The sequence below is a fragment of the Primulina tabacum genome, chromosome 17, assembly GCF_025594145.1.
Source record: "Primulina tabacum isolate GXHZ01 chromosome 17, ASM2559414v2, whole genome shotgun sequence".
NCBI lineage: Eukaryota > Viridiplantae > Streptophyta > Magnoliopsida > Lamiales > Gesneriaceae > Primulina > Primulina tabacum.
In genome coordinates, this window is record NC_134566.1 from 3,127,919 (window position 1) to 3,155,118 (window position 27,200).

A 27,200-nucleotide genomic window follows, 5' to 3' on the forward strand; every position below is an offset into this window, starting at 1 on the left:
CTAGTCTGAGATATAGAGTCAGAAGTTGATTTATAGATTTATATTGAATTATGTTTTCAGATTTGGATTCATATTACTGATATATGTCTCATGCTTTATATTGATTATATGATTGCATGTATCGTTGATTTATACTGGGATATATTTCTCACCGGAGTTATCCAGCTGTTGTCGTGTTTGTATGTGTGCATGACAACAGGTGGGATAGGATCAGGGTCGAGAAGATGAAGAGACTACGGACTTGGATTTTAGATAGGGTTTGAACACTTGATATGTAGTTGTTAAACCTTAGTTTTAAATTATTTTATATGGTACAAGACTTGTAGTTTGTTTCGATGTATATATTCGAATGAATTCCAGTACGTTCCGCACTTGACACTTGTATAAAAAAAAATTTAGACTCTGTTTATTATAATTGATTTAATTATTCCCACAGACGATTAAGAAATGAATTAGCGTCCGGGTCCCCACACTACTTGTACTATCCAAATCTTCTAGTGGATTATTCTCAATGGGAAGAGTTAGTGACGTATGAGCTTGAGTTATCTGAACATCCAGAAACAAACTCGTGTGTTCCACATTTTCAGTTTACATTTCAGTCTACCTAGTCTAACTAGCTTTGCTTATTTGATATAATCTGTCAGTTTGGTTTCCTTCTGCACACTTGTTAGTCAACTGACATTGAAAATTGATAATATATACAATTCAGTTGTCAACCCTACTAAATTAAATTTTAAAAAAAATTAGATTGTATTTGGTGTTTATTGCAAAGGCATGCCATAATTTTTCTTCACTCATCTTTCATATCATATTATGTGTATTTATTCATGATTGCATGAAAAATATGATACCCTTCCTTTTATTTTCGTTTTTATGGCATATACATGATAAAAATTGAGTTTTCATGCTTTTAAATTCATGGTGTTGTTGCACAAACGGGATGCCAATGTAAGACTATTAGAAGGAATGTTTTTCAATATGTTTAAGGGTCTTAAGATGCATGATGTAGGCTGTTATGGTTCAGGATAGTAGGGGCCGCAAGGTTTTGGTGTTTTGGGGAAAACTAGGGCTCGACTTTTGGGAAAAAAATAGGAAGGAGGCTGTGCAAGGGCTGGCCAGATAAGGGGCTGGGCTCGTGAGAGTCCTAGCCACGAGTCATGGTGGTCCAAGGATAGCTGGTGCGGCTGGTTAGGGTAGGCGCATGGCTAGGGCACTTCCTAGCCGTGGCCGCGCGATTTGGGAAGAACCATTCACGTTCACATGCATGGGCTGTAGGGCTGGTCTAGGAAGGGTCTAAGGGTTCGGTTAAGGTACCAGCAGGGTCAGCTAGGGTGTGGTTGGGTCGGTGAAGGGATAGGATCAAAGGAAATTATGGTTTGCTAGGGCTAGTGTTTGGTTGACTAAGGGCAGAAAATTCAGAAGCTTGCTAGGTGGTTTCTATGGGTTTTAAATGGCTTGATTTGGGTTGCATAGGGTATGGTTAGGTGTTAATAAGCTATGGTTCAAGTTTGGTTAAGTTTCGAGTCGATTCAGGTTAAAACCGGAACGTAAATTCAAATTTAAATACAGATTGAAAAATTAGTCGAGGAGCTTAAATTTACGTCTAAGAAATTTTATGGGTGTATTTTAAGGTGTTATGTTAAGTTTAGATGGATTCGGGGCGTCATTTTAAGGTCCAAGTTTAAATTGGGAGAAAATGGTCATTTTACACTGAAAAATGTTAGAAGTCCTGGAGGTGTCCTGAATGTTGTAATGAATGTTAAAAATGTTTATTTTGAACGTTTATAAAATTTTATGATGAAAAATGAAAAAAATGCTAAAAGACGTTTTCTATTCTTGGTTTAAAAGAAAAATGATGTCTATGCAAGGATTTTTATAAGTGATGAATATGATAAAAGGTTTTGAAGGAGGTGACTTGATTGTGACTAATACGAATACAAATACGAAAATATATGATGATATGTAAGGTCAAGGCTCAGTTGACGAATGAGAGTGTCGTTGATGTTCCGCCGTCTGGTACCATGGTTATACGTAAGATTGATCAATTGACCAACAGCTAATACAAAAGTCACAATTAATGATCTGAATTCAATAAAAGAGAAACATATACATATATGATGAACGGAAAAATTTATGCATGTTCATGAAAATCTATTTTATTAAAAATATTGTTCATGAAAATCTATTTTATTAAAAATATTTTATTCTTGCATGTGAATCTATACGAACTACTTGTTATTACGGTTAAGGTTTGCTGAGTCAATAAACTCATTAAATGTGAATGATGCAGGTGAGAATAATTTTGATGATGATGGATGACTTGATGGTTGAACTGGCAGAACCGATGATGCACATAACCCAATGACCATTGCTAGTTTTTCCGTTATGACGACTTACAATAATTTAAAAATTTTGTGACTTTTATGCTTTTGAGTGGTTGAGAGGATTTAAGAATTTATGCTATTTTAAAAAATGTTAGTTTTAGGTTTGGTTTGACGATGTTATATTTTGCATTACATTTTGGATTTTAAATAATTAGTTAGTGAGTTTACTTTAAATTGTGCAAAAAAAAATATATTAATGTATAAGTATATTTCGGTCGAAAGTTTATAAGGAAGAAAAAAATTATATAGTATATTTTAATGAAAAATGAGCAGTAGACGCTTCATTCCCATCATCTGAAAGATTGTGGGAAGATAAGACATATCAATTTAGAGAGTCGTCTCTACAACAACGTTGCTGATCCAATTATGAAGTCACTAAAAGACAATTGTTTGAGAAGCATCGTGAAACAATATGTATGAGATTTATGGTTAGTTGGCTATAAGTCAATTGGGAGATTGTTAGAGTAGGTATCAGCGAGACAATTTTTGGCTTGGGATTTATAGACAATTGTGTAAAAATAATAATTATTTTAATAATATTTTATGATTTTATCTTATTATGACATTTACTTTATTTGTATACTCATGAAAGATGCATTGGTAAAGATCTTAAATATGTTATGGTACTATGAGGTCGTACACATGATGATAATTATGAAATTAATGTTTAAGTTACTATATATTCTAAATGTGTTTTTGGTCGATTTGACCATCTAAAATAAGGATTAAGACTGCTCGAGCTTGAGACTGGAATATGTGATGTGGAGTACTATGTTTCATTGGTTGGGATATGGAGATTTTGAAATATACAGATAGATGATCATATGATAAATCAGTTAACAACTCTCTCTTAGACTTTTCAAATGATTATCATTTATGAGTGAATAAGCCTACAGTTATTATTGTACACCATTTGTCCTTGGATCTGAGACAACATGGATGCTCTACGTACTAGCATTGTACTTTGGTTCATTTACCGGCTCCATGAAGGTCATCAGGTGGTAAAATTGGGTGTAATTTCGACATAAGTAGGAGATGAAACATTGTAGTCGGGAATTCACCACTCATCTATGATTGTGAATATCTTATATGATCTGATGAGTTAGTAGTGTTGTTTCAAATAACATGAGATGAGTGAACCCACAGCTAGATATATCCTCGAACCATTAAAGGTCATACAAGTATCGAATTATGCGTTCCCGTTGAGAAAGTCGAATTCAAGAAGTTGAATTTGTTGACTAAGTTTGATGGAGATCAAACATATTTCTTATAAAGTTGTTTATAAGTGAATTTCATATTTATAAATTGTGGAAGTTAGAATGACTGCGAATTTAGTGAGAAGAATTCAACTGTCTAATTTAGTGAAAGAGTTTCAAAGTAGGATACTACAAAAAATGAATCAGTAGAACATTTTGATCTTCAAAATTTTCACTTCACATCATAATAACGGATTTTGTACCCTCGTCACATCAACAATATATAATCGTTAATCGAGATTATGATAAAACCAGAATCATGGATTTTTTGATTCATTAGACTTGGAGTTTCCAAATCAAACAATGACTAATAGAATTTTAATCACACAAGAAGAATTTTATAAGGTTCTAAAATCTCATTATTAGATAAAGACTATCTAAATTAACATGTGCAAATTCTCATAAATATTCTGGAGGAGTCTAGAATTAAATTAAATAAAAATTTAATTTATAAATTAAATAATGTTTATTTAATTTAATATGCATATACATATTTTATATGGTGATATAAAATATGTGTACATGACCATATAAAATATGTGTACATGACATTATTATATCATGTATTATTAAAGGTTAATAAATATATTATATATTATTTATATGAGAATTTAATTAAAATGAAAATATAGAGTCCTAATTAGATTAGGAGTCTCAGTCTATACATACACCATAAGAGGGCATAATTAAATAGAGATTTGTTTTCCATAAAATTCCTTCCCTAATTAAAAAAAATGTCAAGGCCACCATAAGGAAAATTAGAAGAGATTTTGGAAATAAAAGCAAATTTGATTTGCTTAATATTTGATTAAGAATCAATATTATTAGTTAATATTTGATTAAGAATCAATTAAGATTAAAAAACAAAATCTTTCCAATTTTCAATAAAAACTCTCGGCCACTTCATTGATTTTAGTGAAAAACATTCGGCCAATTTTAAAAAAGTGAAGAAAAATTTGGCCGCACTGCACCGTTTCTGGATTTTGGAAATTCGGAGGCTACAGTCTCAACGCACAAATCGTTTGTGATTTCTAGTACAATCCAAGCGAGGAACATAGCTTTCGATCGGGGACCTAATTAGGCGATCAAGGCTGAAGAGCAATTCGTAGAGATTTACAAGAAGGACTATATCCGCCTAAACACCGGAATAGTTTGGAGTTCAGCGTTAAGAACGCAAAATTATAATTCTAAACATCCTATGAATGTTTTTTAAACACACGACGCCCAAGCAAAATTTTAAAACTTCCGCCGGTGCGAGAATACGATGTTTCAACAGTGGTATCAGAGCCCGGTTATTCTCAATCGTTTGTTTTAATTAAATTGTGTTGAGTTTATTATTTCTAACCGCGTAAGATTTTTTATGAAAAACGTCCCTAAAAATTATTTTGAAAAATCTATTTTTGAAAAAAAAAATTGGTCTGCCCGGAACTGTTCCTGGCAGACGCGCGGCGCCGCGCGCACACGGATTGCGCGACTATGCGCGCGGCGTGCACACAGCCGCGCCCGCCAGAGCTCAATCGGGTCGGCAGCGATCGGGCGACGCGGGCGGGTGCCCAGGAACGTCTCGGGCAACACGCATGATCATGGGTTTGAATTGTTCGGGCCCAGGGGCGATTTTTTTATTTTTTAAAATTTTGGGTTAAATTGATATTTTGTGAAAATACGGACGATTTTACCCCTACAACAATTTCGATAAAATCAATTTCTTAAAACATAAATAATTGAAATATGATTTTAATTATTTATTGTAAAAGATGTTTTACAAGAAATTTAATTATTTGAAATTAAATAAAAGTGTTTATTTAATTTGATAATTATGGTGGTTAGTGATAACTTAAGAGATACACGATTTATTGATAATATGTGATATTATCGGATTATATAATATATGATATTATATGTTAAAAGGATGATCGAGAGCCATGACCAATGTGCTAGGTATATGTTAGGATATTTTACGTGTTGTAATTTTTGATTATTTGATAATTAAAAGTGGACCTGGTTTATGGTCCGTTCCCACCCCCTAAATTTGTATCCCAATGTGCCATGGATATTTAATGTAAATATTAGAATTAGTGGGAGATCAAGATTTGAAGACGATGGGCCCGATCCTCGTAAAGAGTTTTGAATATCGAAGACATGTAAAATATTGGAATCTTATATAATATTGCATTTGCATCCCTGCATTTACCTAGGTTATGGACATGGATTCGTATGTGGCTCGTACGGATCAATTAGCTCTCGGTTATCGATCATCCTTTATTATTTATGATGTATTTGATATATTAAAAATAATTAGTATGTGCGTTATTATTAATATTATTATTAATATAATAACAAGATTTGCATGAATCCGGCAATCATACAAATAATCATGACACGAGTTTTAAAATTAACGATGAGACAAATTTTTAAAATTAAAATCTCTCATTTTGGATGAGATCCAAAATTTAAATCAAGCCCATTAAAAGAATAATTAAAAGAAAGTTTAATAATTCCTTGCCTTCCATCAACGGTGGTTGCATGATTAACGCTACCCGCGATCAGTGTCTGGCTCATATTATTGGGGAGACCTGGACGCCGGAAAGCTGTGACTTCCACTGACATATTTGATTTTAACTACGTGGAACTCCCATGACTTTGGCTCATATTATTGGGGGATCTCATTACGACCGTCCATTAAGGTTCAACATTGATGGGCCGGGCTCGACACGTGAAGAGAAAGGGGATCATATTATTGGACCCTCCTCAAACGTGAGGCAAAATTACGTAAGGGTTGCAAGGAGTTGCAACTGGGCTCTACCTTTTGGAAGTTATGATCGGCTGATATTATTCGGGATCATAATTTCACAATTGGGCCTTGCATACTCACTAAGAAATTTGGATTTTCCGTTTTTCATCATAGGGTGGTGAAAATGTCAAAATAGTGGGAGGTAATTCGTAAAAACAAAAGTCCATATTTTACGTCTTAAAAATATTTAAAAATAGTCGGCAATGTTTATTCTGTTCCGTATCAATATATTTATGATTTCGTCACGTAATTCATATCTGTTATTAAAACAAGCTAACCGAACACTAATTTTCAAGATTGGCTGGTGAAATTGTTCTAAATTCGGAGAAAATAGCATACACACTAATGTCAGTCTTGCTGAACTGACAAAGCATGCAAGATAGTAGGACCATAGGATGCAAGCTAAAGTGTAATATGCTTGCTTCTATGTCAAATGAACTGTAGAGACAGTTTGAGAAAATTTTGAATGCTGTTGACATTCAAATACACATGCAAGAGTTGCATAGTGCATGAAACTCGCATAATGATGCACGCCAATTTCAAGGAACACATGACTACAAGCATGCAAGATGGGGCTCTTGCCCATGAGCATGGTGTAAGTATGATTGGGCCTAATGAGAAGGAGGTGGGCCTGGAATTTGACAAAGCCCGATAACTCAAAACATGTTTACTTCACTGCAAGAAGTCTGGACATAAGAAATTATCTGGGTCAGAAATGTTTTGCAATGATAAACGAATGTCCAAGTAAACACAATTTCAACAACCAAAAGAAAAAAGATAGTCTAAACCAAGCACATTTGTGACACGTTAGGCTAGGACATATTTCTCAAAGAAGGATCCACAAGCTAGTGGGAGAGGACAATGACACTCCTACTACTTTATGTTGATGACATACTACTCATTGGGAATGATATAGGGATGTTGCGGTCAACTAAAGTATGGTTAGCTGGTAAGTTCTCCATGAATGATATGAGTGAAGCATCATATGTATTAGGAATACAGATCTATAGGGATAGATCAAAGAGAATGCTAGGGCTCATCCAAACTACATATATCGATACCATACTGAGGAGATTTTCTATGGAGGAGTCCAAGAGAGGATATATCCCAATGTCTCATGGTGTGAATCTATCCAAGTCTATGTGCCCTAAGACTGATGAAGAGATGGAAACCATGAACCGCATTCCATATGCGTCTGCCATAGGCAGTATTATGTATGGTATGATATCTACTCGACCTGATATTGCATATGCATTGAGTGTTGCAAGCCGATATCAGTCAAATCCCGGTCCACTGATTGGAAAGCAGTGAAAGACATTCTTAAGTACTTGAGAAGAACTAAGAATCTGTTCTAGGTATACGGGAGTGGAGAACCAAAATTGAAAGGCTACACTGATTCTAGCTTCCAATCAGATGTGGATGATTCGAAATCAACCTCTGGATTTATATTCAAGCTCAATGGTGGTGCTGTCTCTTGGAAGAGTTCCAAGAAGGACACCACAGTGGATTCAACCACTGAGGCCGAATACATAGCTGCATCGGCTGCAACAAAAGAGGGTGTTAGGATGAGGAATTTCGTCCAAGAGTTGGGTGTCATTCCTCAAACAGTTGATCCAGTCTCGGTATACTGTGACAACTCCGGTGCCGTTGCGCAAGAGAAGGAACCGAGATCTCATCAGCGATCCAAACATATACTGAGGAAGTTCCACATAATCCGGGAGATAGTGGAAAGAAGAGACATTTTGGTAGAGAGAGTCGCCTCCGCAGATAACGTTGTTGATCTACTGACGAAGCCCCTGCCAGGACCACTGTTTGAGAAGCATCGCGAAGCAATGGGTCTAAGATCTATGGGTAATTGGCTATAGGGTAAGTGGAAGATTGTTAGAGTAGGTGCCCGGCAAGACAACTTGTGGCTCGGGCTTTATTAACTCTAATATAAAATAATCTTTATTTTAATAATATTTTACCATTTTATTCGATTATGGCATTATATTTTATCTTTATATCCATGCAATCAGCATATATAAAGTCCTTGATTATATTTTATACAAATGAATCGTAATTCGATATTGAAACTCATTTGTAAACAATGTATACTCTAAATTTGTTCCTAGTTGATTCAGCCGCCTAAAACATGGATAAAGGTCGCTTGAGCTCGAGACTAGCATTTGTGATGTTGTGTACCGCATTTCTTGGTAAGGGCATAGAGATGTCCAAACATGCAGATGGGTAGTCATATGATGATTATACCGAACTACCCTCCCTCGGACTTTCCAAGTGGTTATCATTCATCGAGAGGATAAGTCCGTGGTTGTGATTGTACTGTTAGAGTAAGTGCCCGTCGAGCCAAGTGTTGGCCGAGGGTTCATGTTTAAATTCTATGTATAAACAATCTTTATTTTAATAAAATTTGAAACTATTGTTTTGACACTTCTTTATCTGTATACCCATGCTAGTTGCATAGATAAAGTCCTTGAATATACAAATAGTAGAAAGAATATGAGATGCTCATATGATGAGTATCATGAAACTCATATTTGTAATACTGTATATTCTAAACAGTTCCTAGTCGATTCAGCCGCCGCTAAGAAGGATATAGGCCGCTCGAGTTCGAGACTAGTATCTACGATGTGAGTACCATGTTTTATTGGTAGGGGACATTGTGATGTCCGAACATGCAGATATGTGCTCCTTGTAGAGTGCACTGAACAACCCTCCATAAAGGACTTTCCAAGTGGTTCTCACTTATCGAGTGGAAACGTCCTAGTTTATGGTTGTACACCATTAGTCCTTATGACCCGGGACAACATTGAGACTCTATGTGCTAGCATTACACTTTGACTTGTTTACCGACTCTCATGGGGTCATCAGGTGGCAAGGTTGGGTGTTTTGTCGAAACATATAGGAGTCGATGCATTGTAGTCGGGAATTCACCGCTTACCTTCGGGTATGGATATCCTATGTGATCTCATGTGTATGTAGTATGAAATATCTGATCAGAGTATAGTGGTAATTATGAAATGGGTTTCATAGATTACACCATCGATGCAACTACGAAATGACACATAGTATCGATTCATTGACAACTCTCGATATACCAATGGTTGTCGAATCGGTCGGTCGGGATATATGAGTTGAAGGGACCGTACTGTACGCTAACCATAATTGAATGGTTCTTGCAGGCATTATCATTTGATACCTAGGGAATCATGTAAGCGATGCTGCTAGGCGTTTAACATGATTGGTTGGGTACTATCAGACTTGAGTTCTGACGTTCTTGTTATCAAGGAGTTGATAATTAAGAATGGAGCAATTGGGGTATGTTCGAATAAGGATATGTTTAGTCCGAATCACATGGAGATGTGAACCCACGGCTAGTTGTATCAATGAACCATTGAGGGCCACACAAGTGCTAGCTTTCTAGATCCCGTTGAGAAGTAAAATATTTCAATGTGTTGAACAGCTTATAAAGGAGTTTATAAGCGTAAGGAAAAATAGAAGTATGACTTCTATGAGGGAAATGTAACTTTTAATTTGTGGAACACTTTCACAAATTAAAAGTTGGCCAAATAAATAATGTATTTGAAAATTGTGATTTTCATAAACATTATTATGGACTGAATTAAATTAATTCAAGTGTTGAATTAATTAAACACTAGTGGACCTAGTAGAGTCCAAATAATTATATTAATTCAAGTGTTGGATTAATTAAATAACATTGGGCCTTGTGTAGCCTAATTAGAAATAATTATTAAACTAGTGGGCTTGAGTAAAATCAAGTAAATGTTAAATGGTCTCAAATATGTTTGGGACATTTAAATAAAAGTCCATGGGCTTTGTAAATGTTACAAGCCCACTTACATTGCATGCTTGGGAGGTGAAGAGTTGGGGAATACTTTTTATTAAAAAATTGCAAGGCATGCAAAAGGTGGTCTTAACTTTCTCACACACCAAGACAACTCATTCACTCTTTCCTCCCTCCACACTTGGCCGAAATTTTGCACCATTTTTCTCCCAAAAATTTTGTTCTTCAAGTTGTTGAGGAATTCATATACTTCACAAAGAAAATACCTTACATTTTCTAGTGCAAGTGTAAGGTGGTTCTAGCTTGCAAGTGGTGGGCTTGATTTTGAGCAAGGAGTGCTCATTGGAAAGCTTGTAGATTGGGTCATCCCTTTCAAGAGCTTAGTTTTTAAAACTAAGTTGGAGCCATCATCAATCCTTTGTGATTGATAGGTATATCTTCTAAACACACTATGAATGTCATATTTTGTGTTTTTGTATTTGCTACACATCCTAGTACATGAGGTGTTCGGTTTTCTTGCTGCAAAATAAATTTTGAACTTCCGTTGCGCTTTAGAACACCTAAAACCGATCCCCTTTCATGTACACCATTAGTCCTTACGACCCGGGACAACACTGAGGCTCTATATGCTAGGGCTGTGCTTTGATTCGTTTACCGATCCCAGGAGGGTCATCAGGTGGCGAGATTGGGTACAGTTGCGACACATGTAGGAGCAAGTGTATTGTAGTCGGGGATTCACCACTCGCCTACGGGTGTGGATATCCTATATGATCTGATGAAATAATAGTCCTGGAATCTCTGGCCAGAGTATAAGATGTACGTTGGAGAAGAAGTTCTCCAATGGTACATGCGATTCCACTATTATATGTATCACATAGTTATCGAATTAATATGCAACCCTCGATGAACCAATGGTTTCAGATTCGATCGGGATATATGAGATGAAGGGACTGTACTGTACGTTAATTATAATCGAATGGTTCTTGCAGGCACTATTAATGATACCTAGGGATCATGGGGCGATGCTACTAGACGCTCTTACCATGATCCGATGTGTGCAATCAGAAATGAGTTCTGACATTCTTGATCAAGGAGTTGATGAAAAGAATGAGGTTAACTAGGGTAAACCCGAATAAGAATAAATGTTATTCTGAATCACATGGAGATGTGTAACCACGGCTAGCTGTATCCCTGAACCATTGAGGGTCATACAAGTATCGGATTCTGTGTTCTCGTTGAGATAGTCAAATTTCAAGTAGTTGGAATTTGGCGACTATAGTTTGATGGAGATCAAACATGAAGTTTATAAAGGAGTTTATGAGCTGATTCGATAGGAAGGAAGAAATGGAAGTTAGCATGATTGCTAAATAAAGAAGGAGAGTGGAACTGTCTGTTTGGTGAAGGAGTTCACTAAAACTGGCAGCTGTCCAATATGGTAAGTGAAAATTTTGATATTCGAAATTTTCGATTTTCATTATATGAACAAAACTTGTATCCTTGATACATCGACGCTCTCGGATCGTCGATCGGGATTATAATGAGTTCAGAATCATTTATTTAGTAAATTTGGAATTTACTAATTAAATAAGTGGTGCTAATAGTATTGACTGCTAACATGTACAAATTCTCATAAATATTATAGAGGAGTCTAGCATTAAATTAAATAAGGATTTAATTTATAAATTAAATAATGGTTATCTAATTAAATATACATATACATGTACATATTTTATATGGTGATATAAAATATGTGTATATGATATTATTATATCATGTATTATTAAAGGTTAATAAATACATTATATATTAATTATATGAGAATTTAATTATAATGAAAATATAGAGTCCTAATTAGATTAGGAGTCTCACTCTATACACATACCACAAGAGCGCAAAATTAAATAGAGATTTGTTTTCCATAAAATTCCTTCCCAAATTAAAAAAAAAAAAGTCACGGCCACCATAAGAAAAATTGGAAGAGATTTTGGCAATAAAAAGCAAATTTGATTTGCTTAATATTTGATTAAGAATCAATATTATTAGTTAATATTTGATTAAGAATCAATTAAGATTAAAAAACAAATTCTTTCCAATTTTCAATAAAAACTCTCGGCCACTTCATTGTTTTTAGTGAAAAACATTCGGCCAATTTTAAAAGAGTGAAGAAAAATTTGGCCGCGCTGCACCGTCTCTAAATTTTGGAAATTCGGATGCTACAGTCTCAATGCACAACTCGTTTGTGATTTTTAGTGTAATCCAAGCGAGGAAAATAGCTTTCGATCGTGGACCTAATTAGGTGATCAAGGCTGAAGAGCAATTCGTAGGAATTTACAAGAAGGACTATATCCGCCTAAACACCGGAATAGTTTGGAGTCCAATGTTAAGAACGCAAATCTATAATTCTAAACATCTTATGAATGTTTTTTAAACACACGATGCCCAAGCAAAATTTTAAAACTTCCGCTGCGTCTTGAGTGCAAGAATACGATGTTCCAACCATCTTTATAATAGCCACTCTTATAAATAAACCAATAGAAAAACATGCAATTATTAATTATAAGATGAAAGAACTCCGACCCCTTCCCCATAGCACCGTCGTCACTTAAGAGACCCCATTTTCTATTTTATTTGTTAATCAAGTATTTAATTTCCTCAAAATTCAATAAAAACTTGTCTAATTTCGTATTCAAATAATTTTAACTTGTTCGTAAGTCTAAATTATAGATTTAGAGGGCCAATAATTAAATTTCACTCGCATTCTAAAAAACATAAACATTTATGGACAAAATGTTAAATCGAATATTAGTATTATTATTTGAAAAATGGACATATATATATATATATATATATATATTATATTATATATGTCAAAATCGAGACATCGTTTTAAGCCAAAAGAAATATCCTCTTCACTTGCATGCAGCTTTCATATGTAATAATAATGTTCAGTTGCTCTATTTAAACCCCTCCACCCTCCATCTTGTCCTCTCATTCCAATTCCAAAAGCAATAAACAGCTCACATACACTTGAGAAACTACACATTTATCGATCGAATGAGAATGTGTAATCCTACAGATAAAGATGATTCGTTGCCCCGCAGATGTGTGTGGGTGAACGGCCCTGTGATTGTCGGCGCAGGGCCGTCGGGCCTGGCAGTGGCCGCCGGGCTGAAGCTGCAAGCCGTCCCGTTCGTGATCCTCGAACGAGCAGATTGCATAGCATCTCTCTGGCAGAAGCGGACTTACAATCGCTTAAAGCTTCATCTCCCGAAACAATTCTGCCAATTGCCGAATTTCCCATTTCCCGATCATTACCCCGAGTACCCGACGAAGAAGCAGTTCATCGAATACCTGGAGATGTATGCGAAAAATTTCAACATAAGCCCGCAGTTTAATGAGTGGGTGGAGGCGGCGAGGTACGACGAAACCTGCGGGTTGTGGAGGGTGAGGACGAGCGTTTCTGCCGGGGGGTCAGAGGTGGAGTATATTTGCCGGTGGCTGGTGGTGGCGACCGGGGAGAATGCGGAGCGACTGGTGCCGGATATCGAAGGTTTGAAGGATTTCGGAGGGGAAGTCATTCACGCCTGTGATTACAAGTGTGGGGAGAGTTTCAGGGGGAAGAAGGTGGTGGTTGTGGGCTGTGGGAACTCAGGCATGGAGGTTTCTCTTGATCTTTGCAACCACGGGGCCAAGCCTTCAATGGTTGTTCGCAGCTCGGTAAGCATAATTATAGAGAAAAAGAATATTTCAATTTTGTTTTTTTGTTTGAAAAAGCACTTTAAGAAGCTAGTATGTTCCTACCTTGTCCAGAGTATAACCCGCCATTCTCTCTATGGTTTATATTTTAGGTTCATGTACTGCCGAGGGAGATATTTGGGAAGTCATCGTTTGAGCTTGCAATGTTGATGTTAAAATGGCTACCACTGTGGGTGGTGGACAAGATTTTGCTAGTTTTAGCATGGATGGTACTCGGAAACGTCGAGAAATACGGGCTGAAACGACCATCTGTTGGACCATTGGAACTGAAGAACACTCAAGGGAAGACTCCAGTTCTAGACATTGGTGCACTTGAGCGAATCAAAACAAGGGATATCCGAGTTGTCCCCTGCATTAAGAAGTTTACACGCGGCACGGTTGAGCTTCTTAATGGCGAAAAACTTGAGATCGATTCGGTTATTTTGGCGACTGGATACTGCAGTAACGTCCCATTTTGGCTGCAGGTGAGACAAATTAATATCGAAACTAATAACCGCTACGTATATACTTGTTTACCATTATTTTTTTATTTAATAAAGCGATGACGTAGTTTTAATTTTGTACAGGAGACTGAATTCTTTTCCAACAACGGGTTTCCAAATGCTCCATTCCCAAATGGATGGAAAGGAAAAGATGGACTCTACGCTGTTGGATTCGCGAGGAGAGGGTTATCTGGTGTATCCACGGACGCCACGAAAATATCCCAAGATATTGGAGGTCTTTGGAGACATAATTTGAGGCATAAATAAGAAGCAAGGAGTCCCCATCCACAGAAGATTCATTACAACTTTTCAATCAAAGGGGCCTTGAAATTTCTTTCTTGGCTTCCATTTTTCTCTCTAATGTTTTTTTTTTTTGTTGCCAAATCCTTGAGTGTACAAGGGTGTATAGAACAAATAAAAAATTTGAGAAATGTTACCAGAACTGATAATGTAAAATTCAAATAATAGAAACCATATATAAAAGACACAAAATTTGAATTTTCGCCATCTTGCATAGCTTGGAAGATCAGGACTTTTGTCTTTTACATTTCCATTCATGGCTGCTTGTATGCTAATCAGCCAATGAAAGAAGCCCTTTTTATCCATTTACAAAAATTGAACAATTTATTCTTCTCATTTTACCTAAGAACTTCACTTTTCTAGACTAAAATAATTCAAAAATAAAAAATATCAGTAATTTATCAAATAAATATTTTGTTTATTTCATGGAAACATAAGGACATTTTTTTTAAAAAATTATTGATAACGTTCTTATTTCTTCCTCAGCTTTTCACTAAACCTAACCCTCCAAATTTGGATAACAATTCAACAAATTGGTAAACCCGAGGCTCTCGAAAGTTGGCGTAACAAAGACGTAAAGGGGCGTGAATTGGCCAATTTTAGTGGAATTTGCTGATAATGGCGTCAATGTCGGGGGCGTCTCAGCTCGCAAAGGGCTTCGATTCCCTCTCTGTCGCTCCTCCTTTTCGTACCCAATTTGCCGCTCTTTATCGCCTCCCTAATGTTGTTTCAACTTTTTACTCGGGCAATAATGTTAAACTAAGCAAAACCATTTCAAGAAATTCGCAGCCCATCAAAACGCGGCCGATGTGTTCTGCGTCATTCGGACAGGGAACGGAAGACACCGTCAAGAAGACCGTCGCAGGAAACCCAGTTGTCGTTTACTCCAAAACTTGGTGCTCGTAAGTGTCCACTTTGATTAGTATTCATTTTGTTTCTTTATAAGATGATTTGTGATTTCTGTGAAATTTTTTTGTCGATTCTTTTCTTCGATTTGGTAATTGGGCTTTTTGAATTTTATGATCAAAGGTTCTCATCGGAGGTGAAGTATTTATTGAAGAGTGTTGGCGTCGAGCCATTTGTTATTGAGTTGGATCAATTAGGTATTACTATTCATTCTTTTTTTCCCCTATAGATTATTACTCTTAGAGAATTAAATTGTATCTGCTTAACCCGTATCGTGCTTGCAGTGATACTTTCCTTACGTTTGCTTGAAAATAATATCATCAATTTGAACACCTGTTACATCTGAAAAATAGTTATGAACATGTGAAAAATAGTTATGAACTTTAAGTCATTCCAATCTGCATAAATTTCAACAATTTCACTTCACAAAGAAATGCTTGGTCGTTTCTTTTATTTATTTTTTGAGTGCGTAATGTTTAAAGGGATGCTTCCAAACAAGTTAGATGGAGCTGGCACGATTTGCGTTAGTCTATTTCTTGGATTTTAGTTCATTTTGTTTCCTTGTAGAACGTAATTGGCAACTCATTTATTCAAAAAGACCTTAATCCTTTGTCCCAGTATTTTTCTAAGGGATTTTTTGAATTGTTTATGAGTAAAGAGGAATGAATTGTCCAACCTGAAAAGATTTTATGGTGAGAGTGCAAAAATGAATCCTATATCAAGAAAACTGATGTTAGAAGTGAGCCCGAATAACTGGTGGTGTTACATGAAATTTTTCTGATATTCAGGCTCTCAGGGACAAGATCTACAGAAGGCTTTGGAAAAGCTAACTGGACAGTCCACTGTTCCCAATGTGTTTATAGGTGAGAATTATCAACAATTATCAATGTCGTGTGTATTTCTATTGTTTATGATGTGACAATTACAAATCACGTGTTCATCTCAGTTTGTTATGTGTCATTCTGTTTTAATGCTTTATAATAGCTATTAGCTATGTCCTCATGAAAGGCCAAGAAGTGCCTTTTCAATCAACAATACGCTACTTTCAGAAGATTAATGAATTGAATTTAATGTTAATCTGTCTTGAAAGTGATTACGACAAGCATTGATTGATAAAGAGTAATCATCTTTTTTAATTCTTATATCCATCCATTAAGGAGTTGCATCATTTTTCTTTCGGTTATCCTTGCTTATACAGTATATATTGAAGTTTATCTATAACCAATTTATTTCTTTTTCTTTCCCAGGGGGCAAGCATATCGGTGGCTGTACAGGTATATATCTTTATGAACATTAAGTTGATGGTTGTACCTAATCTAAATTTAGATACTTTCTGAATGTAATTTAAAACACAATTTTTAATTTCTTATGTTTACCGGTGAAGAAAAGAAAACGATTGTGCATAGGGTGATCACTGAATCAGCAAGGGCTTCTAAATCTTACGGGGTGATTGGCTCAGTTAATGCAAATAATGGGAGAATTTACTTTAAACAAATGCTGTATGGCCCCTGAAATTTTTATTTGCCTCATTGTATTTTGTTCAGATACTGTCCAGCTGCATCAAGAAGGAAAACTTGAGCCTCTGTTGGCCGAAGCTGGTGCCAAAAAGTCAGAGACCTAGTCTTGATCTTCTTGTTGTTATGTGTACCGGTTCTACTCGTGCATTGAGAGCTCTCGTAGTTCTGCAACAAAATATGCTACTGTTTATCCTGGGATTCAATAGAAAAAGTGTACTATTCTGTTTGTTCCTAAGTTCCATAACTATGAAATTCTTTATCTTTTCAGGACACATGTCTGCTTAAATGCAAGTTAATTCTTTTCTGATGAATAACTCTCAACTATGTGTATGATTTTTCCACATTTGTTGAAGCTACTTATGTCCTTTTTTTCCAATTATATTTCATTTTAGTAAGGCTATTCTTTAATCTTTCATGAGACCAAACAACTTGTTTCGTCAAAATGTACTCCTTATTTGTGATTAATCTTTAGCATCTGATTGGATTCTTCTGTGGTGGTCTTCTGTTCTTCACTGCCAGAAGATGCCTCGAAAGCTAAGATGCCCTGTATGTTCTATGAGGTTCATATATTTATTGCACTTCTCCAGCAATGAAGAAAAATCAGTTAACCAATGTGGCTAAGGTACATTCTTTACACTAGACTGGAATATCATCCTACCATTTCTTCTTGTATTAATTAATTGTTTATTTTGTCATGAATTGATATTAAGAGTATCGTGATTCATGATTTTTTATCCATGCACTGCAAAAATAGTACAAAATGTTCTTTTACCAGCGAGTGCATCATTCTATATCATCTAGTTCAGGCATGATCATATCAAGAATCATAGGCTCCGTTTGGACAATTATTTGTAAAACGATTTTATAAAAATATATTTTACAAATTTTGAAAGTTGTTTTAAGAATTAATATGCATCTGAACAACCATTCTATAGAAGCTTTTTTACAGTTGCAAATCACAACTTTTTATGCTATTCTAAAAATATCAAAAAACAACCTTAAACCACTCAATTATTCTTATGAAACTATAGTTGATAACTGTTTTTTAAAGAATATTTTCATTAACTTTGTACAAAAAAATTGAAAAACACTAAAAATGTATTTAAAGTTCTTGTCCAAAGAGAGCCTTAATTTGGATATCAAAGTGACTGTTATAATACTAGTTTGTGGCAATGTATTTTTAGAAAATAAAATTTGTTATAAGAGATCATATTTGATTCCATAATTCTGCAATTCTTATTATTTTGTTTCGGTCATTTCCTCCTATCATTTATGTTCCTAAGATATTTTCTTGTGTATGTATAAGAGATATTGACAATTTTCAAAATTCATATAGAAAAGAATTTTTTTTTCTGAGTCATTTGTTCATGGGGACAGGCTACGGACGAATCACATTACTCCTTTGCTTCTTCTTTTTTTTTTATTCCCTACCATTTCACTGCATTAGTATTATTCATCATTTATCATGGCATCAGAACGTGTTGGTCCGACCCTCTTAAAACTTCACAATGATAGTTTTATACAACTCTCGTGGTTAACTAAATGTAACTTGTACCAGACATTACATTTGGTGCCACCATAAATCCAGATGCAGAAAATGTCATGCTACAGGTTGTTCCAAGTTGTATAACCAATTTGCATCATTCTGTTTAAAATGTTGTTTCTTGAAAAGGAACAGAGCAGCCATTTCTTTTTTGTGTAATTTATTGACTATTCCTATATCATATCTGTGTCGAAATTGTTTCTTCCAAGACTACCTAATGGGGTTTCCAGGCCAAGTAATGCCACAGAGTCTGGTTTTGCATTTGAAGTTGGTTTCTACTTCGCCCTCATGCACAATGCCCGGATGAAGTGGTGACATCCAGAGGGATATACCCCACTTTTTGGAATTGCTTATAGTAATCCTCTCATAGTCGTAAGAATTTCCATTACTTTTCTGGGTGTTGTGTTACAATTATTGTATGAAAAGTTTGAGAATGTATAGTCAAATAAGATGAAGCTATTAGGGCATCCCCTGTATTTTTATGGGGATTACAAAGCACTGGATCGAACAGAAATACTCCCGGGTGTAAAATACGGAGGAGCAAGTCTTCACCCGACAAATGTATGTTGGAAAAACTTATTGGTAGTAGGGGTAGGATCGGGTATGGATCCGTCATGTATTCCTTGTACTCAATCTCAGTTTCGATAAAAATTGACTCTTTTTTTTTCTCTTTATCCCATACTAATTGTCGGGACCCGAATTTTCGGAATACCGTAAGGGTAGAGAAAGATATCACGAAAAGTACATTTTTTTAATCCATAATCTCCAAATACATATTGATAGATAAGTCAATTTTTCATAGATGCAATTTTTAATAAGGAGTAAAGTAGACCCGAGTGTAAACGAGTACAAATTGAATAAACAGAGAATTTATAATTCAGTCTACATATAATCAAATTGAAAATACAACAAATAGAGACGATAAACACTTCACAAAGAATAAAACAATTGAACTCGGTTACACCAATTATACCGTCTCGATTCACTAATTGAAGTGAGACTTTCACATTATATGGAATGAATCAGACCTGAAATGTCCGATAATCATGGAGTAGCCGCTTCCCAATCTCTGCAAACCTGAAAAACCAATATAGGAAAAAAGGGCCAATTAAAAAAAATGGGATTAAGACATGAAGAATTTAAAAAACAAGGAGTCTGACTTTTTTTTAAAAAAGGGAGTTGACTCTTGATTACTACATTAAACCTTAATTAAACTTCCAACTTCCTAAATTAATTGTTCTCTTATCTTTCTTCTCATTCCACACACATTTTCCCCAATTATCAGATTCCCAAATTTAAAGAACTCATCTACCCCATCTATTGCTACCGCGTTACATTAAATCGAAATTGACCACTGTTGTTGCTCAGGTGTTGTTGCGCTCATTCCTCAGATCCAGATCTAAATCTACTCCCGCATATCTTGCCCCATTCTTCTGTATTTGAAGATCAATTCGTCTGTATTTGAAGAAAAATCACAGTAAGTTTTCTCCATTTTCTTTGAAGACCAATTCGTCTGTAAGAAAATTCACAGTACATTTTTTTCAACCAAAATTAAGTTGGTCGATCAAGAAGAATTCTTCCTGATCGACCAAACTGTTATTGGTCGATCATGTTTAGTCGATCAAGAAGAAATATTTTCATGGTCGACCACATTCTTATTGGTCGACCAAGATTGGTCGATGAAGTTGTTCTTGTTTTTCCGAAATTAAGTCGGTCGACCGTGATGTATTCATCTTGGTCGACCGACATAATTGCGGTCGACCAATAAAAATATCTTGGTCGACCGACATAATTGCGGTCGACCAAGAAATTTTTATTGGTCGACCAACAAATTTTTTTTTTTGTTATTAAAAAATTTTGCCCATTCTAATTATAATATTTGTTGGTGCATTTTGTATATATGCCAGCAGTTATTGTTGTTCATTTCGATGGGAAATGGGAAGTGACGGAAGGGCTGATATATAAATGGAATCAAGGGACCAATGCAAAGTTTGTTGCTATTCCAGTGGATGATGATATTTGTTATTTTGAAATTTTAAAAAGTGAACTATATAGAGCTGGCAAAGCAGAAGACACTGCTAACTTGAGGTTGGGTTATCTTCTAGATTTGCCGTGCAACATTCAATCAATTTATATAGAGAATGACCATAATTTGAAAGCATATTTGTATCTTGGTTGTCCGAGAAGTAGTCCAGTGATTCAAGTTGAAATTGAATGTGTTGCTTCTTTTGATTCTTTTGATAATGTGCACGGATATGGTATTGATGAAAACAATTGCAATATTAACAAACATAGGCATTTTGATGATTATTTTCACTTGAATATTGTTTCTGTTGATCATAATAATAGCAGTGATTTTTTCGACGAAGCACATAATGTGGATGCCATGCATGTGGATCGTAGTAACACAGACGAGTTATATGATGAAGCACGTAATGACGCAATTGAGGTCGAGGCAAATTTGGTTCAAAGCAATGACACAAATTTGGATGCGGATGTGGATATTGATAATGACACATTTTCATTCACGGATGGTTCAAACTTGTTTGTTGGTCAAGAGTTTCCAAACCGAGAAGCGGTGAAAAAAGAGCTAATTATAATAAGTTTGGAAGCTTGCTTTGAATTTGAGACGGTTAAAAGTAGCCAAAAAGTGTATGCCGTAAAATGTGTAGTGTCTGATTGTAAGTGGAGAATCTGGACCTCTTTGATTAAGAATGATTCACGTGCATTCTCCGTTCGAACATATTGCAATACACACACATGTGGTTTGATTGGGAGACGAAAGAGAATCCGTGGAGCGAGTTCTGCTGTTGTTCGTGATATGTTGGTGGATAATTTTCAAGGTCATCCAGTGCCAATTGTACCAAAAGCGGTGATGGCAATGATGCGCAATAGTATGAATGCTAATATATCATACTACAAGGCTTGGAAAGGGAAAGAATTAGCAGACAATATGTTGAAAGGTGATCCTACGCAGAGTTTTACTAAATTGACTTGTTATTTGCACATGGTTGAGCAGATGAATCGAGGAAGCATAACAGACATATTTGTCGACGAGGAAAATCGATTCAAGTATAAGTTTCTTGCTTTTGGTGCATGGGTTAGAGGATATCGAAGTATGCGAAAAGTTGTATCAATTGATGGTACGTGGTTGAAGGGCAAGTATAATGGTATTTTACTGGTGGCATCGGCACAAGATGGAAATTATCACCAATATCCTTTGGCGTGGGGAATCGTAGATGTCGAGTGTATTTCTTCGTGGAGTTGGTTTTTAACGAAGTTGTTAGAAGTAGTACCAGACGAGGATGACTTGGTGATAATTTCTGACAGAATCAGGGGATCATTAATGTGGTTTCTAATGTCTATAGAAATGCGCATCATGATCATTGTACGTGGAATTTATCCCAAAACATGAAGACTAGATGCAAAAAGAAGGGTGCAACCGAAATGTTTTTGCACATTGCAAAAATTTATAAAACCTTCGAGTTTGATATTGCATACAATGATTTTAGGAATAGATATCCTGAGCCAGCGCAATTTTTGGACGAGAGAGACTCACTTGATAGATGGACTCGAGCATATTGTCCGAAGACCCGTTACAATATTATGACGACAAACAGGGTTGAGTCGATCAATGCTAGACTACTTGAAGAAAGGAAGCTGCCAATCATTGCACTCTTAGATTCTTTGCAGAAACTGGCCTCATCTTGGTTTGCCAGATATCGCCTCGCATCAATTGCAAGTAACACTAACTTGACCCCGACGATCGAAGGGATTCTTCGTAGCAGGTTCACAGATGCCCAAGGAATGTAAATTTTTGAATTAAGACGTCTGGAGTTTGATGTTAGGAGTCGTGGACATTCGGCCATAGTGGACCTGGAATCAAAAAGATGCACATGTCGAGTTTTTGATATTGATAGAATCCCATATGCTCATGCCATCGCAGCCAGTTGGTTAGCGAAAATTGATTTATATGATATGTGTTCAGAGTACTATTCTACAATGTCATGGTGCATGGCTTACTCAGAGACTGTGTATCCCGTTCCGAATAAAATGAATGGCCACACAACATTAATTTTCCACTGGTGTTGCCTCCTTTGTTAGAGAAGAGAGTTTGCAGAAGAAAGCAAAACAAAATTCCTTCGATCGGTGAATTCAGCAAGAGATAGCTTGAGGGTCGACCATGAGCCTAATGGTCGACCATTAGCTTGATTGGTAGACCATAAGTTTTTTTTGGTCGACCATCAAGCTCATGGTCGACCATTAGCTTGATGGTCGACCTTTAGTTTTTTTTAAAATTAATATTAATAATTGTCGAAAATATGTAACATAATTGTGAAATTAGGATAGTTGTGAGATTATGATTCCTTGATTAATATGTAAATTAAAACATATAACGTAATGCAATTACGATTCATATTTTTTGTTGTGATTCATATGTAAATTAAAACATATAACGTAATACTGAGTTTGTGATTCTGTGATTAATATGTAATTTAAAATATATAACATAATCCTGAAATTACGACTCATATATTTTTTTTAAATGTAACAGTTGTGAGATCGTGATACATGTCTATTATTACATATAATATAATCGTGAAATTGCGATTCATATTTTTTAAAATATAACAAAATAGTTCGATTGTGATTCCACGATTAACAGGTAACTTAAAATATATAACATAATTATATTTTTTAAAATGTAACAAAATACTGAGATTGTGATTCTGTGATTCATATGTAATTTAAAACATATAACAGAATCCTGAAATTACGTTTCATATTTTTTTTAAATGTAACAGTTGTGAGATCGTGATACATGTCTATTATTACATATAACATAATCGTGAAATTGTGCTTCATATTTTTTAAAATATAACAAAATAGTTCGATTGTGATTCCACGATTCATAGGTAACTTAAAACATATAACATAATCATATTTTTTTAAATGTAACAAAATACTGAGATTGTGATTCTGTGATTCATATGTAATTTAAAACATATAACATAATCCTGAAATTACGATTCATATTTTTTTTAATATAACATAGTTGTGAGATCGTGACACATTTGGTTTTTTAAATGTAACATGTTTGTGAAATCGTGAAATAATGTTATATGATGAATCATGAATTTAGGGTTCTAAACCCTAAACCCTAAAACCTAAAGCACAATGGTCGACCAAAAAGACAGTGGTGGTCGACCAACAAAAGCTAATGGTCGACCAAAAACGGTAATGGTCGACCAAAAAGCTAGAGTGGTCGATCAAACAAGCTATTGGTCAACCAAAAAAGCTAATGGTCGACCAAAAAGCTAGAGTGGTCGACGAAAAAGCTAATGGTCGATCAAAAAGATAATGGTCGACCAAAAAGGAGAGTGGTCGACCAACAAAAAACCCCAAATAATTACATAAGAAACAATGTACCAATAATTACATGTAATTGTCCGATACATCACAATAATGACCAATCATTAAGGAACATCTTACAAGCTAAAAAATATCTAAACTCAGATACTAATCTATCATCTAAAGTTAGTACTACTTGCGCACTCTTCCTTGACAAAGAGTATCCAGCAACAGCTAACACAAATGCTCCGGAATCTTCACTGTGAAAAAAGAAAAGAAAATGAGAAGTTAATATTTACTGTAAAATTAAAAAAAAGAATAATGAAGTTATTATATTTTAAATAGAAAGTTGACAACGTACTGTATAATCTTGGCACGGAATTCATCATGTAGTTTTATATTCCATGGCCTCTCGGGGTGTGGGTTGTTCCCAACAATGGATAGCAGACGAGCAGCGTTAACAAGTATAGGCTCTATTTCCTCATTCAGATCTTTGAATTTGGGATCATGCCTTTGCTGCAAGTCATATATAATGCACTTATTCACCCCTGTAACGAGTTTTAGCAAAAACCAGCGCCCATCTCTGTCGACAGGGTGAGAATTCTTCGTGCCTTTTCCTACGAGAGACACGGTCATTCTGGATCACTACCTTTGACTTTGCTCACAATCCCTACCAGATTTATGTTGATCATTTTATTTATGAGTACGATGAGCGAGTAAGCAGAATTATCATTGAACTGAATGCACTTGGGAAAGTGTATTCAAATAAAAAAGTTGCGTTGAAGGTGGTTCGAGATCTCCCTAAAGAATGGGATGTAAAAACGATGGCTATGAGAGAATCCAAAGACCTAAATAAGATAGAATTACATGACTTATTTGCTGATCTCAAAGCTTATGACCTCGAACTGCAGACAATAGAAGGAGAACCTTCAACACCAACAGTCACAGCTACTCTAAGTGCCATCAAAATGGAACCAACTGGTTCAGTTGAGAAGACTGCAAAACAACTGAGTAATGACGCAATGTTATTAGTTGTCAAGAAATTTGGAAAACCTATGAGAAGAAATCGAAGTTATTTCTAACGACAATATCAGAAGAATAATTCAAAGAAGAGCCAAATTCTTGCTACAACTATGGAAAGACATGACACTTCATTGCTGAGTGTCCTAAAACAAAGAAGGACATTTGATATTCAAATGAAAAAAGAAATAATTGAGTTGAGTTGAGAAAAGGAGAGAAGTATGATAAAAGATTATTCAAGAAGAAACATGAGGTCCTGCTAGCTAAAGAAAGCAAATCCAAATGGGCTGAGACTGAAAGTGAAGAGTCTCAGTCTGAGAGCTTGAGCATCTCCAACGATTAAGATGAAGTAAAATACTTTATGGCCAATGATGCCGAACTGGAAGCAACCAATGAACAGGTGACAAGTACATCAGCAAAAAAATCAATTTTGTACTTGGAAAGTGGATGCTAGCGAAACATGACAAGGGATGATGATTTTCTATCCCAACTAATCAAATATTGTTGTCCAAACTTCAGTTTTGGAGACAATTCTAAAGGTAGAACTGTGGTATAGTGTAATAACCTCTCGACGTCATCTATAAAATGATCAATTGTAACAACTTTAATGCAAATATGAACAATAAACAAGGTATAGTGTAATAACCTCTCGACGTGGTCGCCTCGCCTCGCCTCGCCTCCTGATATACGCGCATCTGGAGTCACTTGAATATCTAAAAACAAAAAGTATATTGTTTAATATACTATACATAAATATAAATATAAAAAAAGTGCATTACCTCACCTTCTGCGGACTCCTCTGGAACGCCTAGAAGGTTAGGCTAAAATATCTGTTGGGTTTGGCTACTACTGCCAATTTCCCTACCCAAATTATCATCCACACCTAACAGCGTACATTAAACAAATTAAAATAATAACAACTTTAATGCAAATATGAATAGACAAGGTTTAGTGTAATAACCTCTCGACGTGGTCGCCTCTCCACCTGACTTACGCGAATCCGGAGTCATTTGAATATCTAAAAACAAAAAGTTTATTGTTTAATATACTATACATAAATATCAAATCAAAAAAGTGCATTAACTCACCTTCTGAGGACTCCTCTGCAATGACCGGAATGTTAGGCTCAAATAAATGTTGTGTTTGGCTACTACTGCCAATTTCCCTAGCCATATTATCATCCACACCTAATAGCGTACATTAAACAAATTAAAATAATAATGAGAATTCTACTAAATCATTCTATTACAGAAACATAAATATAATTAATAAAATTAACTCAACAAAATCTGCCTCGGATGATTTCCTCTTCCGCCCTCTGCTATAGGCTATGTTATAATCTATGTCCTGCTGCACTGACATGTTAGACCTCATCTCAGCAAAACCAGCTCTAATCTGTTCAGTCAAACTCAATCTCAACTCATCGAGACCAAGATTGAAACTCGACTTCAAGTCATCTAAAGCTTGATTTATAATCCTGATACACGCTCTGGTCTCAATAAATCCCGCTGACATCTTAACATGCATAGAAGTAACGGAATCCTCCAACGCAGTCAATCGCCTCTCAAAACGATGCACCAAGGGTGATGGGCGGCGGGAAGTATTGAGTCCAAAGTGGACTCTAGGACCCGTACGCATAGGAGAACTGGTGCTAGAGCTGGATCTATTGAGATCACCAGAGCGGGTGCCGGAAACGTCCGGAGATGCAAGTACAGAAGGCGTGTGCTGGACAGAGGGAGGTGAATGTGCAGAATGCATGTGCTGGACTGAGGGAGAATCCAGAGGGTGCTCGCTACATATGAATGTCTGACTCTGCCTCCAGAGCTCGAGTACCCGAGTGGTGACCGCATCGGGCACAGAATCAACAAAAACCCCGGTCGTATAATACGCTGAAACGAGCTCCTCTGGAGTAGGAGTCAAACATCCAAGACAATCCTACATTTAATTAATAACGTATCAGATTAATTAAAAATTAAGTCCACAGTTATTATATCAAATCAATTCATATTACTTACATCTATAGCACAATCATCAAAGGCTGCAGTGACATCAATAGCAGTTGGGGCACGGTTTGACGACCACGTGTTA

The 27,200-nt window shown here is 35.7% G+C and overlaps 1 protein-coding gene, 1 long non-coding RNA gene and 1 pseudogene across 3 annotated transcripts; 2 read left to right on the forward strand and 1 right to left on the reverse strand.

The window, feature by feature from the left end:
* Positions 1 to 13,245: 13,245 nt before the first annotated feature.
* Positions 13,246 to 14,951, forward strand: LOC142531236 (putative indole-3-pyruvate monooxygenase YUCCA9; annotated as a pseudogene).
* A 267-nt stretch (positions 14,952 to 15,218) lies between these two features.
* On the forward strand, positions 15,219 to 17,592 carry LOC142531436 (glutaredoxin-like). Of its 2 annotated transcripts, none has more exons than XM_075637549.1 (5): positions 15,219 to 15,676; positions 15,804 to 15,877; positions 16,469 to 16,543; positions 16,928 to 16,954; positions 17,065 to 17,218. In XM_075637549.1, the coding sequence occupies exons 1-5, from the start codon at positions 15,393 to 15,395 to the stop codon at positions 17,190 to 17,192; spliced, it is 588 nt and encodes a 195-aa protein (XP_075493664.1). In that variant the 5' UTR covers positions 15,219 to 15,392; the 3' UTR covers positions 17,193 to 17,218. The 2 variants fall into 2 exon arrangements, with proteins under 2 accessions (XP_075493664.1, XP_075493665.1); XM_075637550.1 differs by lacking the exon at positions 17,065 to 17,218 and adding an exon at positions 17,225 to 17,592 and having other exon boundaries at positions 15,223 to 15,676.
* A 6,637-nt stretch (positions 17,593 to 24,229) lies between these two features.
* Positions 24,230 to 24,742, reverse strand: LOC142530297 (uncharacterized). Its single transcript, XR_012816115.1, has 2 exons — positions 24,454 to 24,742; positions 24,230 to 24,352 (listed from the first exon to the last, which is right to left on the reverse strand). It is a non-coding gene; the product is annotated as an uncharacterized LOC142530297 (long non-coding RNA).
* Between the last annotated feature and the right edge of the window lie 2,458 nt (positions 24,743 to 27,200).

Excerpts from the sequence above, each read along its gene's own strand:
- LOC142531436 (XM_075637549.1), top strand. The coding sequence starts at position 15,393 with ATGGCGTCAATGTCGGGGGCGTCTCAGCTCGCAAAGGGCTTCGATTCC. Across the intron at positions 15,878-16,468 it reads TATTGAGTTGGATCAATTAG|GCTCTCAGGGACAAGATCTA; the intron begins GTATTACTATTC and ends TCTGATATTCAG. Across the intron at positions 16,955-17,064 it reads GCATATCGGTGGCTGTACAG|AAAAGAAAACGATTGTGCAT; the intron begins GTATATATCTTT and ends TTACCGGTGAAG.